The sequence below is a fragment of the Leishmania martiniquensis genome, chromosome 20 (genome assembly GCF_017916325.1).
Source record: "Leishmania martiniquensis isolate LSCM1 chromosome 20, whole genome shotgun sequence".
NCBI lineage: Eukaryota > Euglenozoa > Kinetoplastea > Trypanosomatida > Trypanosomatidae > Leishmania > Leishmania martiniquensis.
Window position 1 is genome coordinate 326,473 of NC_090155.1, and position 13,562 is coordinate 340,034.

Below are 13,562 nucleotides of genomic sequence, written 5' to 3' on the forward strand. Positions count from 1 at the left end.
TCATCATCACACTGGCTGCGTGACGCCCGGCTCGAGAAGCGAAAAGCAAGGGGGGCTAAGCTCCACTTGGGGAAGGTGCACATACGCCTCCTCCCCCTCGCCTGACTCATATACACATGTTCCTGCGAACACGAACACGTGCACCGCAGCCTTCTCTGCGCCTTCGTGGTCGATGCCGTACTCCCGCTCTTACACATACACGCGAATGCAGAGAGACGCCTACGCGACGATTGTGCGGCTCCGCAACCGGCGCAAGACCCCTGTGCGCATACTGCAGCTGAACGGCGCTGTCTTCACCGAAAATCTTGTTGAGGATTTCTTTGTGGGATATCGAAACCGCCGCTTGGCGCTCATGACCCACACACCTGGCCAAGACCCGCGGCTCCCACGGTTGCCAAAGGACGTCATCGTTCCTGACTACAAAACATTTTTGCAGATCCACCAACCGCACTTCATGTACCGGCTCCTGCCTCTTCTGAGCGCAGATGTCGAGGCCTTTGCTGCAATGCAGGGCATCTGCGCCTCCCCGGGATCGCCATTTACGATTGAGGACCGCCTCGAGTCGCAGCTTCTCAACTACCGTCTGTCTAAGTTGTGCGCTGGCCGCGACAAAATATGCGAGTTCTTCAAGGACTACACAAATCCAGCAGAGCTGCAGATGCCTGCCGCCACGCGCACTTTGCCGATTCAGGGCGTCTTCTTCCAGGGCCTCTTGGTGCACGAAGAAGCGGTGGGAAGAAGGCCGCCTGCGAAGTCGGTAAAGCTACCCGCTGCCGTCAACGCGATGGCAGTGGTATCTTCCTCCACAGGTACCGGCGGCATCGGAGGCAATACGACGGCATCCGCAGACCCAGTTGGCAGCGGCGCCACCGCTGTTGGAAGTTCTGATAAGAGCCTCGATGGTACCCATCGAGCCCCCTGTCGAAAAGGTGCCGCGGCATCTATTGCGGCTTTCCTCACTACTCATGATGTACTGAGCGAGGCCGCCATCACCCAGAGGGCCCTCATGGCGAAGTTCTTTCACTCCGACTTGTACCACCAATTCGCCTCGTCGGTGATTACCTCAAAACTGCGCTCGTTCGATGAACAAATGCACTTCATGGCAGTGAAGCGCCTCTGTGCGGGAAGGATGTGCACAGCAGACACCATGCGAACTCGTGCGCATCTCCTCAACCTCGCCAGGAAGGAAAACCTTCACGTGTACGAAAAGGTCAGCGAAGGCGAGTACGTTTACGCAACGGTGTGAGGCGGAAGAAGACCGAAAAGGGGGCTGATACAGCGATGCGACTAGTGACAATCGACCCTCGGCAGCCGATTGCGACACAATAAGTCCCTCCGCGCCCCCACCATCACCCCTCCCCTCTCCTCCGTCGCCCCCTTACTGCAAAAGTGCGCATGGGGAGACGCGAGCTTTTCTGGACGAGCTCTCGTCGTCCCTTTTCGCCGGTCCTTGCTCAGAAGAGCGCACGCGCTTGTGCACATCTGCTGCTGTCTCTTTGGCTCTCCTCCACGAGCAGTGGCGTGCGTGCGTGCGTCGGTGTGTCTATGACCAGCATCTTATCGCACCCCCTCTCCCTGTATGTTTGCCGCTGTTGTTGCTTGGGCTTATCCCCAGTCGCTACCGTGTACTCCACAGGGGCGGCCTTCTTGTTCGACAGTGCTGGGCACATGCGTGAGCTACGAGAGGGAAGGAGAAAGAAGACGGAGTCGCTGACGCATTCGCCAGCAGTGCAGGGGCACAAAATAGTTACTGCTGCCGACTCTCTTTGGGCGCTCAAACAGAAGTGTCGCCTCCGCTCCTCAGCTATCCCCTGCCTCTCTCTCTCTAGTGTATGGGCGCCTTGTATTTATTTATCTGTGTGTCTGTCCGAGCACGTGGCCGTCGTTGCCGCTTTGGGGTTATTTGGCTTGGGCAGCCACGTGCTCGATGGAGATATCTGACGCGGGAAGGTGCAGGTATAGTCTGTGTGTGTGTGTGTATGCGCGGGGAGGGCGGGTGGTAGAAAAGGGTTGCAGTGTGCCCTCCCCCTCTCCACCATGTGTTCTTCAACGCTCTCCCTCTCTCTCTTTATTGCTCTCGCTATCCCTTTTCGAGCATCCATAAATACGCGACGGATCCCTCACGACAGGCGAGTGAAGAGGGCAGTCCAGTGCACCCTCGTACACCCAAACCAACGTACGACGCAAGGCACAGCGATCCACCCAAGGAGGGCGGGAAAGCGTGTTGCCGCAGGATCGGAATGGCTTCTCTCGTGGCGTGGGATGACTGCATCGGGCCTGCTAAGTGGCTGAGGGAGCCGCTGCAGCACGTTCTCGGCTACCCCAAGCCTTTACCGGTTCAGCAGGCCGTCATCCCAACCATTACGCGGGCGCTCGCTAGCGGGGTGCCAAACGACGTCAGCCTCACCTCCCCCACAGGTAGCGGTAAGACGCTCTGTTACCTGCTCCCATTGGTGCGCCTCCTCACAGAGTCCAAAAAGGGCGTTGATGACAATGCGCTGCGGTGCTTGATTCTCGTTCCGACGCAAGCGCTGGGGCAGCAAGTGTACCGCGAGCTGCAGCGCCTGACGCGCTCGACCTCGATCAAAGCTGCGTGCATCTGCACCGAGGCAATCGATGCGGCAAGGAGCTCATCGCTGGAGCTAGAGGCAGTAGAGGCCCGCGAGTTGGTGCGAAGAGTGGAGGTGCCTTGTTTTGATGGCACCAAGCAATGGACCACCGATGGATGTAGCGATGCTGGCGAGAGTGATGAGGATACCGGCACGGCGGACGACGACGAATACGACGACGGCTACGGCGACGAAGACACCCTCTGCTTCGCCAGTCGTCAGCAGCCCCGCCGAAGAGACACAACAGCGCGGTATTTCTCCAACGTCGACGTGATCGTTTCTACGCCGCAGCGACTCCTCCATCACCTCGACCACACGCGTGGGCTGCGCCTCGCACATCTGCGCTTATTGGTGATGGACGAGGCGGATCAGGTGCTCGCCGGCAACTTCGCTGCGCAGGTGCAGAAGGTAAACGCGCGGTACGAGTTGGAGGTGCAGCAGCTGCAGCGGCGCCAGTTACGCCAGCAGGAGCGCATGTGTGCGCTGCTCACGCGTGCCATCACCTCAAATGTTGTGTCTCCCGGTGAGCCTTTCGAGCCAAGGATCAGGGCGTCGCCAGCTACGCCTCAACGGCTTGGTGGCTGCTGCGGCGCCGCCACGGCCACGGCCTTCTCGACCCGTGGAGGCCCTGTGTTGCACAAGATTCTCTGCTCCGCTACACTTTCCTCTCGGATCGCGCGCATCTCTAACGTGAAGCTGCGCAACTGCAGCTACTACATTCTCGACAGCAACGGCGAGGAACGCGAGGAGCAGGGGGTGGCATCACCGCTGCAGGTGTCGACGGGGGCAGGCATGGCAGCTGTTGGTGGCGCTGTGCTGCGCACACAATTTGCACTCCCGCCGACGCTGCAGGAGCACATTATCTTCGTCGAGGATGCGTACCGGCCAGCGGTCCTCCTCAAGCTGGTGCACACCCTGCGGGACCGCATCGCCGCCACAGCTGCACGGAAGCGTGCTGAGACTACCGCTCGACGGATAGCGACCGACATGGCTGCCTATGGCGGCGACGATCTTTCGCAGGGAGATGCAGATCTTCCTCATGTGGTTGAGGAGCGGGACGCGTGCGCCACTGCTGCATCGCCGTCGTACCCAAACGCGGAGGACAGGGCGGGCACCGGCATTCTCATCTTCTGTGCCACCGCAGAGGAGGCGCGTGTCATGAGCCACTTCCTCGCCGCTGCCGGCATCTCGTCCGTCGAGTTCACAACGCTTTCTAGCGAAGCGGAGCGGCGCCGCGCGCTGCTGCAGCGGACGGCCGACGCCGATAGCGCGGATATTTCCTGCGTCGTAGCTTCAGACGCCCTCATGCGCGGCATCGACATCCCGAACGTCGGCCACGTTATCATGTACCATCCTCCCGAGGCTGTGTCGCAGTATGTGCACCGCGCCGGGCGCACGGCGCGCGCTATGCGGCCCGGCCATGTACACCTGCTGCTGAGCAAGATCGGGCCGAGCGGAACGCAGGAGGACGGTGAGATGGCGCTGTACAAGCGGCTGTCTCAATCGCTTTCGAGAACGCTACCGGTGTCGTATGAGCGATGTTTCTTCCGATTTGCTGAGGCGCCTTCGCGCGTAAGCGGAGGCGCGGTGGCCACCTCCTCAACCGCAACGGACGCGCCGCGGAGTGCTGCGCTGCCAGTGAACGTGGAAACCTCAGTACCCAGTACCAATGCCACAGCAGCCGCTGAAGAGGTCGGCTCCGCCGAATGGTGGGTGGCTCAAGCTTCTCAGTTCCTCGTGCAGTCCCAGCACGAGCTGCAGCGTCGGTGGGCTTCAGTGCTGGAGTCAGCCGCCGCAGTGGCAGCGAAGGCGAAAGCAACTGCTGCCGCGATCGCAGGGAGCTCCGCCTCAGCAAAGATGACGAGCGCAAGCATCGGCGCAGATGCGAGCAAGGTGGAGGTGTCCTCTGGAAGGAAGCGAGACCGCAGCATCGCCCCCAGCACAAGCAGGCTAAAGTCAGCGGTGGCTGGCAGCAGCTCGACTGCGCGACGGCACTCGTGAGGTGCCAAGGACGGTACACTTGGGGAGGATAGGAGAGGGGGGAGGAGGGCGAAGAGTATGAAAGGTGCCGCACCCTTCGCTCGGTATCGACCCCGCCGGCATACGCATGTCCACCTGCCAGTGAACACGCCAGCCGTCTTCTCCAAGCCTCTCCCTCCTCCTCTCTCTCTCACACCCCAACCACCACACACACATACACACACCATTGTGGCGAGACAGAAGAGGAGTGGAGTTCGCCTTTTTTTTCTTCTCCGAAGTGGATGGCATCACTCAAACAGCGCGATGGCGCCTCTCCCCTTTCCCTGCGGGCAGTCACTGCTCTGAGGGACCTTTGCATGTTGACATGCATAATTAAGATGGCGAGCTAAACTGACTCACCTAATACGGCGTCCGCACCGAGGTAAGGAAGGACCAGGGCTGATCGCAGCGTTGGATGCCCTCTCATCCACAGACACACAGACCTGAGCGCATGGCCGAAACGTGGCTGTGGAAGGCGGTGAATGAGATTTTGGAGGCGGAGGATGCGGATGCATACAGCAAGTTCGCCCCCGTTACGGCCCTTGTTTTGTGCATGCGAGGCTTCAATATGTCCATGGCACGTGGAAAGTTGCTTGACTTCCTAGTTGATATGTGGTGACATGGAAAGGTGCCGTTCCCATCTCTCCTCCTCTGCCTCTCAACACACACACGCACACACACACACACGTGCGCACACATGTATTACACGTGCCTTTAACTCTCTGAGCAATTCTCCCGCTTTGTCCACTTCGCTTGTCTAGTCAACAGCTGCTCCTGCCGCTTTCGTCAGGTTTGCTCATACTGCGCGGCCCTGTATAGGTTTTTTTTCGTGTGTGTATGTGGGCGATTGGGTGGGTGTCGGCTTCACCCTTACCAGTGCAAAGGTCGACCACGCCTGCCTCCTCACCCTCCCCATTTTTGCGCCCACGCCCCACACACAAGCACACGCCTCTCCCTCTCCCTCCCCCTTCATGAGGAGCAGATGGGCGGCAAGCGCAAGAAGTCATCCAGCGGGCCCATCAAGAAAGAGAGCAAATACAAGATCCCTACCCGCTTCGACTGTCCGCTGTGTGATAGCAAGTCCTCCATCGTCGTCAAAATATTTCGCGCGACGAGCGATGCCACGGTACGGTGCCGCGTATGCGGCGTGGGAGGCACGAAGCGGTGGAATGTGATACGCCTCGAGAAGCCCGTCGATGTATTCTTTCGCTTTCATGAGGCGCTCCTTCAGCGCGATCACGACGACCTACAGAGGGTGGAAATGGGTCGCGAGGCGCGACTGAGCACCGGCGTGACGAACGCCAACCTCCGTGGGAGCCAGAGCAACACAGGAGAGGAGGTGTATTCTCCAGGGGACGCCGCCGTCTCGGACCGGGCTCAGCTCAGCTCACATACTGCCGCTGCTGCAACCGCGTCAGGTGCGTCGCAATCGAGGCACGTCAAGTCTCTGGGTGAGCTGCAGCGCAAGCTGGCCATGCCAGCATGCTCGGGTCTGGCAACGGCGCCGACCGCCTCCTGTGCCATTGACCTTGGCGACGACTACGAGGGTGAGACGAAAGGAGCGGCAGCCCACTACTTCGCCCCTCGTCAGGAGGTGCACAGCGCCGAGGACGAGGATGACGAATACGACCAGCTGTTTCAGTGAGAGGGCTCGCTGCTGCCGATGTTGCCCACGCGGCGTGTTCATGACTGCGTGCGCTTCAGTGTCTTGCTTCTCTTGTGTTGTTTTATGCGCGTGAAGAAGGGGGCGCTCTTCGTTGCGTCTACAGGTGTTGCTCTCTACCCCTCCTTCCCAATCGATGTCGTTGCCATGCCTCGCCGCATGTGCGGTGCTACCACTGGTGTGATGTGGTGGAAAGGCCAGAGTGGGCGGCTAATGATGGAAGCTGTGCCCGCATATGTGTGTGTGGGGGGGTGCGCGCGCACGCACGTCTGTGCTCGAAAGCGGCTGCGCCACTTCCGAGAGCGTCATGACCACTTCCTCTTGCCAAGCGTTTCTACTTTACCGAACGCTCCCGCCGTTTCTTTTGGGTTGTAGGATGCCGCACGCATCACCTCTTTCGCTGTGTTGCTTGCGCTTTTTTCTTTCCGCCAATCGCACGCTTTGCCAGCACGCCGTACTCCATGGCTTATGCAGGGAAGGGGAGGGGGGGCGGCGTGTGCCCTTTCGAAGCTACCGTCTCACCAGGGAAACGACTCGTCCCTCCAGCCTCGCCGCCTGTGCGCAGCCTCCGCGCGCTTTTCGGAGTTGTTCCTGAGAGCCATCAGACGCGTAATGGAAGGAAACGGCTCAAATCGTACCGTTCCGCCTCCCTTGCCGCGCACAGCACATTCGCAGCTTCTGACAGGCAGGCCAGTGAAAAGGCACGCCTGAGGCGCACAGCCGTGGGCGCTCAGCTTCTTCTCGTCACTTCTACGACTTGCTCTCGCCTCCTCCTCCTCCTCCCCATCCGCTCTCTCTCTCCCTTGCCTCCGGCCCCATCATACACACACACACACACCTACACACGCCCTTACGTGCCTGAGTAAAGCGAAGCATCGATTCGAACGTGCCGCCTTGCCCACCCACGCCGACACTGGCCGACTAGCCATCATGTCAGGTGCGGAAGACGGGGCACCGCCTCGCCGTGGCAACTTCGCCAGCCGCAAAGCGCGCGGTGAGACGGGAGGCGTGAAAGGCAGCAGCAAGGAGCACCATTACGATGCCCGTCGCTATCATCAGAATGCGAACACGCACGGTATTCACGCTTTGCGCACATTCGATTGCCCTGTTTGCGACGCCAAGAACACCATCCGCGTCACACTCAACCCACGGCTCCGCCAGGGGACGGTGTGGTGCACGTACTGCTGCTCGCTGAAGCCTGTGCCGCCCGATCTGCCGTACCCGAGCGTCCAGGCCTTCGTTCCCTCGCTGGAGAACAAGGCAGACGTTTTCTTTCGCTTTAACGAGCAGTACGCAGCACTGTTGCGCTTACACATGGGGGAGGGCGTCGGCGAATCGACCGGCCTATCCTCTTCGGCGGCTGCGGAAAGCACCCGCAAGCGCGTCAACGAGGACGACGGCGCCAGTGGCGGAGGCGCTCGTAGACGGAGAGGCGAGGAAACCGGTGAGAATGGGCTGTTCAGCGTTTGTGCGCCTAACATGAGCACTAGCCTTCTCACCGGCACGGTAGACCAGCATGTAACAGGAGCGGTGGGCTTCTTTGACAGTGATAGCAATGATGACGGCAGCCAAAACGTTGCGGACGCTACCCCAGCGAATCCGGAGGGCTTGCCGGCGTCGTCCCCACCGCGGCTGGATGAAGCCGATGAGCCAGGGAGCGATTTCGCAAGTGTTCCCACAATCACCGGAGTGGATGAGGAGGTGGACATTGCGGCGTTCTTTGCCGATTCTGATTGACCGAGCGGAGGGAGGGGGGAGGGAGGGGAATGGTGATGTCACGGGAGGGGCTTCCGCGGTCGTGCGCGTGCTCCCCCTCACCTCCCCCTTTCCTCGCCTCTTCTGCCTCCCCCCTCTCTCCTATTTCCCCTCGATGCATTTCTGTGAAGGAAAGGGGTGGGAGAAGAAGACATGTGCTCTGCATTTTTGGTCGCTGTCTCTTGCTGTGGTGCCCCCATCCGCGATGGATGCCGCATGCTTACATCTATGCGTGTAGGTAGAGTGGGGAAGAGGGGAAAGGTGAGGCGAGGGGATGCGTGTGTGTGTGTGTGCCCCTGATCGCATTAGCTCGCTCCTCTTTTACCCCTCACGAGACGTTGGTGCTCGCAAAAAAAAAAGAAAAATGATGGCGAACGCGCAACGGCAAATAGAAAAGCGAAAGGTGTCAGTGAGGGGGCCGCGATTGAATGCGAAGGACGCGCGCTTTTCGCTTTCGGCTAACGCTCTCCTGCAGCGGCGCAAGAATACACGCACACACAAAGAGGAAAAGAGAGGGAGTGGGGCAGCAGAGGCACTTCAGCGAGCCTTTCGGTCGCCTGCAGCCACCGCAGCATTCCTGCTGGTGGTCATTCCCCCACTGCCCATACAGCCCACGTGCCCCTCTCCTCCCTTCTCCCTCCTCCATTATGTCTCGGCTGCTCCCCCAACTCCTTTCTTTGGGGGAGGGGTCATCGGCCTCACATATTTTTCTCATCATCTGCACGCCTTTCTTTCGGGTGAGGGAAGACGCACACGCACAGATATATATATAGTTGCTCGTCCAAAAAGGGGACAGTGCTCTCCGGCTCGGAGTGTTTCTATGCACGAGGTGCGAGCGCCGCGCCTTGGTCTAACAACGAAACAGCCACTCGCTTTGGCCTGCGGCCAAGAAGACTGCGAACAATTATGCCAACCTCATCGCTGTATCTCAATACCACGCAGGCGTTGTACTCCTCCACGGCACACAGACTCGCAGCAGCGGCGACGCCACCTACCATTCGCATCAGCTCTGCGCATGCCCCGAATCGGCTCGCCACGGCATCCGCGACACCCAGCCATCCAGTCGTCCGCTCGTCACCGAAGGCACCGGCGGCCGCTCACCACCCAAAGCTGACCAGCAGCTACTGCGCCGGAGGTGCGGGCAGCGGTTTGCCCTATCGCCCCACACGAACACTTCGAGCTCTTACACCAGTCGCCGTCGCCCACGCCAACACGTTCGGCTCTTTCCGGCACTCCAACAGAGCAGCGGCCGGAGCGTCGTGGCGCAGCTCCACCGAAACGGCCTCCCGCGTACGAGGAGAGAAGCTCGCCCGACAGAGGGATCCGTTTCAGGGTATCTTCTTGCCGCTGCAAGGCTTCACGGAGGTGGAGCTGACGCGGCGCAGCCCCACTCCGCCACCAGACTTACCGCTGGACAGTCTGCCCAAGTATGAACCGCATGATAGTAACGGGCCGCCGCGCACCAAAATCGGCTTTCACCTTCCCATGCGCACGCTGCCTGCGTCTTTAGCCGTTGATTTCTTCTTTCCTGGGGCCGAGTCTGAGGTCGGCTCGTCAGCAGCCGGGGCCTTCACCGGCAGTAGTGGTAGTAGAGCCTGCCGCAGTAGAGGGACGGCAAGCAGTGACTTCGACGTGGACTACGGTGACAACAGCACTGACGGAGGTGCCCATAAGGAGAACGTCTCCAAATTCGACCACGCGGGTCTCGACAAGGGAGGGCGCTCCGCTGCGGGCGCTGGCAATGCTGCCGGGGATGTGCCCTCGGTGTTCTGCCGTCTGTGTCGCGAAAACTTCGACAATGACGGAGCACTACGGACACACATCACCGTGGCTGACCGGTCGCGGCACGTCTCTCACCCGGTGCGCGAGGTTGCGCTCGAGACACTGACTCTGCTGGCCATGCGAGGATACCCCATCGACAATATAATGACGGTATGGGCCGACCTTCTGTACAACTGCCCACTATTTCCGCGCATACGTGGCCTGACAGACCCACGGTGGTCTATCGAGAAGCGAGCAGATCAAATCAGGGCCGTCCTGCGGGCGCTGAAGCAGGTCGGTGTGCTTGATGTGGCCCTTGCGGCGGCGGAGCTGACGGAGCAGACAGGTGCACTCGACGCACAGCAACGGCGGCGTCGCGTCGCCTTTGATCGGCTGGAGTACATCGGCGACAACTGCTGGGGTAACAACATCTCGAACCGAATCCTGTTGATGTACCCTGACCAGCAGTGGCTGTATAGCGAGCGCTGCAGCACCTTCACGTTGGTGCGTGACGCGTGCGAGATGAATGTCAACCTCGACTTCGTCTTCGACACGCTCGAGTTGTGGAGCCTCTTGTCGTCCTCGGCTCACTCGCGGCTGGGGCATGGGAAGGTCAAGGCGGATCTGGTGGAGGGTATCTTTGGCGAGTTGCACCTCTATCTGTACGGCATGGTGCCCAAGCTGCAGGATGATGTGGAGTATGTGGAGACGAACGGTGCGAGAGAAGTCCAGCTGGTCGCCCTCGTGGAGCACTGCCTTACCGAGCTGTACGATCTAATCGTGCTGAAGCACGCGCGCGACCTCATCACGTCGGCCATACCACTCGCGAAGGAATTGGCGGCGAAACGAATATGGGCGCGAACGCGTCCGTTTGTGCTACCGCAGAAGCGCTCCAACACGGGTCGGGCTCGAAGCAGGGGCGCGGTCAGCAGCGTAGCGTCGCCATCGCCAGCCGTCTCATCCGCTGTACCGGTGGCCGGATATGGTAGTGCGACCATGCCAATAGCGTCCTTTCCGCTGTCGCGCGCCGGTGCAGCGGCCTCGAATGTGTCGCTCTCTGCGCTCGAGGACCTCTTCGACATCTCGCCGTCGCCCTCGCAGCAGATGCAGCAACAAGCGCCCACTGACGGGGAAGCAGGAGCCGAAAAGGGTGCCGAGGAGCCCCGCGCTGGCGGGCACATGGATCTAGTCGGGGTAGGCGACATCGGCACGGATAGGGGGCAGCAGACGGAAGAGGGGGTTGCAGAAACGGCTGAGATGGCGGGCGGACGAGCGGGCATTCCGCCCATCTTCCCGACCTCCTCCACTCTGACCTCCCTCACACTCTCGGCCCACATTAGCTTAGGTAACACGCGCATCTTGCCGGCGCTGCCGCGTCTCTTTACCGATCCACACATTTACCCCGAACGCGCGCCAAACCCGTTGCGCCTCCTGCCGCTCTCGGCCATCCCAAGCATGACCTATTGTCACCACACCAACTCGGACGTATTTGCGACTATAAAGAAGAGTTACGAGCGCCTTGATCTGCTTCATGAAGAGCCGAGTCGAATGCAATACGTGGTGAGCTCTACCCCGCCCGCGTGGTCGATGCTCATCACCACACTGGTGCCGCAGCTCGTGAGCTTTGCGCCTAACGATTCAGTGAACACTACAACGGGCTCTTCAGATGTGGAGGTCGCATGCACGGCCGCGGCGCGTCAACTTTTCGCCTCCATGGACGAGGGTGGTCTGTATTGCCGCGACGGCTTCTACGATCTCGCGGCGTCGTCGTCCTCGCGTGCTTTCGCCTCGCAACCCCATGCGACGCGGCTGTTAAAGGGGGCTGAGTGGACGCTGCAGAATGCCGGCCTGCCGGCCCTCTCCGCTGCACCGAGCGAGAGAGAGGATGACGGTCATGCCTCCTCAGACGAGAAGAGCTGTTGCGCGTGCACGTTTGCTGTCTCTCGCTACGTACCGCCCGACATTCGCACGCCGCCAGCTGGCGTGGTGACAGATCGCAACCTCTGCCGCGGTGTCTTTGCCTTCGTGGCTGTCGGTGTGAATGACCCCGTGGCAGAGGCTGAGGAACGGGCGTGCGTGGAAGCTGCCTTGCTCCGCGCTGCCACCCCAGCGGGCTCCCCCGCAGGCGCGCTGCCTTCGGACGAGGCGCGGATAAAGGCGGCACTGAGCTACTGGCGGCACCGCGGGCAGGAGTCTCTCCGGGGCGTTTAGGCCGTCTTCAAAGGCGCCCCCGACGGCAAACCCTTTTCTTCCCTCCCTCGCAGTCGTTTGTGCAGATGTGTAGTCCCCGCGCGGCAGGCGTGAGGCGAAGGGGATGGTGAGGGGGAACCGCCCAGGGTGGGTGCCGCAGTGGGAACGCCTGCATATGTTCTCTCCTCTGCTCCTTTGCACTGGCCTGCGAGCATGAGACGAAGTGAGGCGGGTACGAAAAGGTGGCCCGAGCCCAGTCGGCCTTCGGCGCCTCCACCATCACCCTCTCTCAATCGTAAACCCCCCTTACAACTGGGAGCTGAACCCCCGCTACCCCCCCTCCCCTCGTCCCTTCACCTGCGCTTCCCCTGCCCCTCCCCTTTTTCCCCTCCTCTGCAACTCCCTTCGTCCCAACGCCACGATGGAGAAGGTGCATGGGTCCGGCACCTTAGAGCGGCGCCTCCCCTTTCGACTAGGATGGTCAGCGTCAGAGCGCTCACTCTCGGCAACGCATAAAGCACACTAGATTGACGTGCCTCGAGACAAGAAGGCACGGCGATGCCGCCACCCGGAAAGGTCAGCTCATCAGCCGCGGAGCAGGTGGTTGACATCGACCCGCTTATCGTGCACTTCACATTTTCTCGCATACGGCCACGCTTCTCTTGCGGACGTACCATTGAGAGCACGCTGCAACAGTTCCGCGACGGCGAACTGCACCCGTGCGACCTGCCCTTCCTCTCCGTCCTGACCGACGGAGCGCATTACTACAGCCAAAACAACCGGCGGCTGTACGCGTACAAGCAGCTGAGGCGTGAAGGGGTGCTCGCCACGATTCCGGTGCGACTGCGCCCCATACCCCAAACAAAGCGGATGCAGCATAAGTACTCGCAGGAGGCCTGCGCCCTGAGCGCAACGCTGATGCGCGACACCGTACACAGAGAGGCCCTCTGCGACAGCCCCTCAGCTTCTTCGTCAGGCGCGCCAGCACTGCCCGCTAGATGCGCCGCGGAACCGAGGTCTCAAAGGGAGGGGGTGGAGGGTAGGCAATCAGGTGAAGCATCGAGAGAGGGGAAGCGAGAGGGGAAACAACAAGAGCGCGTGAGCACTCCGCCACGGCAGCAACAGCAACAGTTGAGCTCCAGCCGCTGCGGAAACGCGTCACGACGCCTAAGGCGCCTAAAGGGTGCCGCCGCTCGACCTCCAAGCAGCTGCAGCAGCGACAGTGGCAGCAATGGTGGCGCAAGCGCCTTGGAAGCTGAGTTACGCAAGCTCGGCCTGCAAACGTAATCGGTCGGTCTATCGCCGTCGTCGTTCGGTTCCCTCCCTCGTGTGCGCGACTGTGCAGTTGGCTTTCTACGGCTGGCGACGCTCCTCTGACTTCTCTGTGCTCTGTGCTCGCAAGCGAACGCGGCACAGCAGCAGAAGAACGCACACACACACACAGAGAGAGAGAGAAAGAAACAGGCAGACACGTCAGCGAATGAAAGCAGCTACGCTCGGTGTGATTCCTCCGCCTAGTATTGAGGAATCCGAGGGGTACAGGCAAGAGGCATGGTGCACCGCAG

General features: G+C 60.7%; 6 protein-coding genes across 6 annotated transcripts; all 6 read left to right on the plus strand.

Annotated features, from left to right (window-relative positions):
- Window positions 1–205: 205 nt before the first annotated feature.
- LSCM1_06427 (uncharacterized protein) lies at window positions 206–1,246 on the plus strand (the record flags this gene model as incomplete). The annotated part of the gene is made up of 1 exon (XM_067323856.1): window positions 206–1,246. One exon carries the CDS (start codon window positions 206–208, stop codon window positions 1,244–1,246), a length of 1,041 nt encoding a protein of 346 aa, XP_067179170.1.
- A 994-nt stretch (window positions 1,247–2,240) lies between these two features.
- LSCM1_06428 (uncharacterized protein) lies at window positions 2,241–4,610 on the plus strand (the record flags this gene model as incomplete). Its single annotated transcript, XM_067323857.1, has 1 exon — window positions 2,241–4,610. The coding sequence occupies one exon, from the start codon at window positions 2,241–2,243 to the stop codon at window positions 4,608–4,610; it is 2,370 nt and encodes a 789-aa protein (XP_067179171.1).
- Window positions 4,611–5,610: 1,000 nt separating this feature from the next.
- LSCM1_06429 (uncharacterized protein) lies at window positions 5,611–6,273 on the plus strand (the record flags this gene model as incomplete). The annotated part of the gene is made up of 1 exon (XM_067323858.1): window positions 5,611–6,273. One exon carries the CDS (start codon window positions 5,611–5,613, stop codon window positions 6,271–6,273), a length of 663 nt encoding a protein of 220 aa, XP_067179172.1.
- A 948-nt stretch (window positions 6,274–7,221) lies between these two features.
- Window positions 7,222–8,028, plus strand: LSCM1_06430 (uncharacterized protein; the record flags this gene model as incomplete). Its single annotated transcript, XM_067323859.1, has 1 exon — window positions 7,222–8,028. The coding sequence occupies one exon, from the start codon at window positions 7,222–7,224 to the stop codon at window positions 8,026–8,028; it is 807 nt and encodes a 268-aa protein (XP_067179173.1).
- Window positions 8,029–8,952: 924 nt separating this feature from the next.
- LSCM1_06431 (uncharacterized protein) lies at window positions 8,953–12,018 on the plus strand (the record flags this gene model as incomplete). Its single annotated transcript, XM_067323860.1, has 1 exon — window positions 8,953–12,018. The coding sequence occupies one exon, from the start codon at window positions 8,953–8,955 to the stop codon at window positions 12,016–12,018; it is 3,066 nt and encodes a 1,021-aa protein (XP_067179174.1).
- Window positions 12,019–12,555: 537 nt separating this feature from the next.
- Window positions 12,556–13,284, plus strand: LSCM1_06432 (uncharacterized protein; the record flags this gene model as incomplete). Its single annotated transcript, XM_067323861.1, has 1 exon — window positions 12,556–13,284. The coding sequence occupies one exon, from the start codon at window positions 12,556–12,558 to the stop codon at window positions 13,282–13,284; it is 729 nt and encodes a 242-aa protein (XP_067179175.1).
- Between the last annotated feature and the right edge of the window lie 278 nt (window positions 13,285–13,562).